Raw genomic sequence first — 1247 nt, 5'->3', positions numbered from 1 at the left:
GGACGAGGAATCGATCCTCGCGGTTGCAATCGGTTGCAACTAGGCAGATTCGCGCGACGTAAGGTCACGCGGTGCAGAGCAAACGTTTAATTTACCGGATTAAACTTGGACCGCGAACAAAGTCTGTCCATGGGCGTGTACAACGTCGAACGAAATTGCGAAAGTCGTTGGTCTAGAACGACAATGGGGTAAACGAGGTGCGAAGCGCGAAGTAGAAATCGTCGCGACGGATTCACGGGGGCGGTTCGCGGCGAGAGTAATAGTCGCGTTTGATTTCGACGAGGTTCGCGCGCGGCTTCCATATACGTTTCTGAGGCGCGCCGCATCGCGCCACTTGGCGTAATTAGTTTAGGTGATCGATATTAATGGGACTCGTGCAGTCGACGATCGTATCGCGTTTCACGCCGAAGAGAAGAACCTGTCTCTCCAGTCGGTTGCGCGTTCCATTCCCAAGGCAGGGCCACAGACGGCTACTGAGTTTTGAATAACGCATAGGAGAAATTCGCGTAGCACGCACGCGTGTGCATGTACGCCGGTAATTCCATTAGGTGCATCGTTTCGAGGCTCGATCCAACGACTTCTACTCGTCCGTCAGATCTCGCTGTTGGATCTGCAACGCGTGTTACTCGAATGCACTTGGAATGCCGACCGTCTAGGCTGACCGACTTCGACTCGAACGAAGAAACGACGTCGTTTCCGTTGCACGCAACCGTTCGGATACCGATTGATAATTACCTTCCGTACACATGAAGAGGATGGCAGCAATGGACAGCCTCGCCTGCCACCTCAAAGCCATGTCCGCGATTGTTTGATGGCGCGTTCACTTTGATACTAAAGCGATTCACATCCTCTTCACTGGATGACAGCGCACCGTCCATCCACCGACATACCAACACCACGCGGCAAATCCTTATCGCAGCCGCGTTATCATCGCAGGAAGTCAGGTTACACTCTCGTCCAATCTACACCGCGAGATTCGATTACCCGAGGCTCGCGCGAGATTAGTTCGATCTCGATCCTCGCAACGCTGCTTTCCAGGCTGCAACGGGCTTTCTCGCCCGATTCTCCAGGGACCTCTCCTTCCCGGCTACGGTTCCCATAGGACGTTTTCCGTCTTCGCGCGTGAATCCGGCGAAGACGCGCACACACTCGCGAGACCAGTGGTCGTTGATAAAGTTCCAACTAGCACCTCGCAGCCTCCACGGCGCGAAAGAAAACCCGCGTCGGAAACGTTTCGTGGAAAACTT

At 54.3% G+C, this 1247-nt stretch overlaps 1 protein-coding gene across 1 annotated transcript in view; it reads right to left on the bottom strand.

Moving 5' to 3' along the window:
- The window catches only part of LOC108548451 (cell adhesion molecule 2), a 19050-nt gene extending 18132 nt beyond the window's left edge, over positions 1–918 (bottom strand). The window contains exon 1 of the mRNA XM_017901380.1: positions 736–918. Coding sequence (XP_017756869.1) covers positions 736–796 — 61 coding nt within the window. The 5' untranslated portion in view covers positions 797–918. The remainder of the gene's footprint in view (positions 1–735) is intronic.
- Positions 919–1247: the final 329 nt, after the last annotated feature.

This window comes from Eufriesea mexicana, unplaced genomic scaffold (genome assembly GCF_001483705.2).
Source record: "Eufriesea mexicana isolate 0111107269 unplaced genomic scaffold, ASM148370v2 scaffold1523, whole genome shotgun sequence".
NCBI classification, from domain to species: Eukaryota; Metazoa; Arthropoda; class Insecta; order Hymenoptera; family Apidae; genus Eufriesea; species Eufriesea mexicana.
This window is presented reverse-complemented; position numbering and strand designations above follow the sequence as displayed.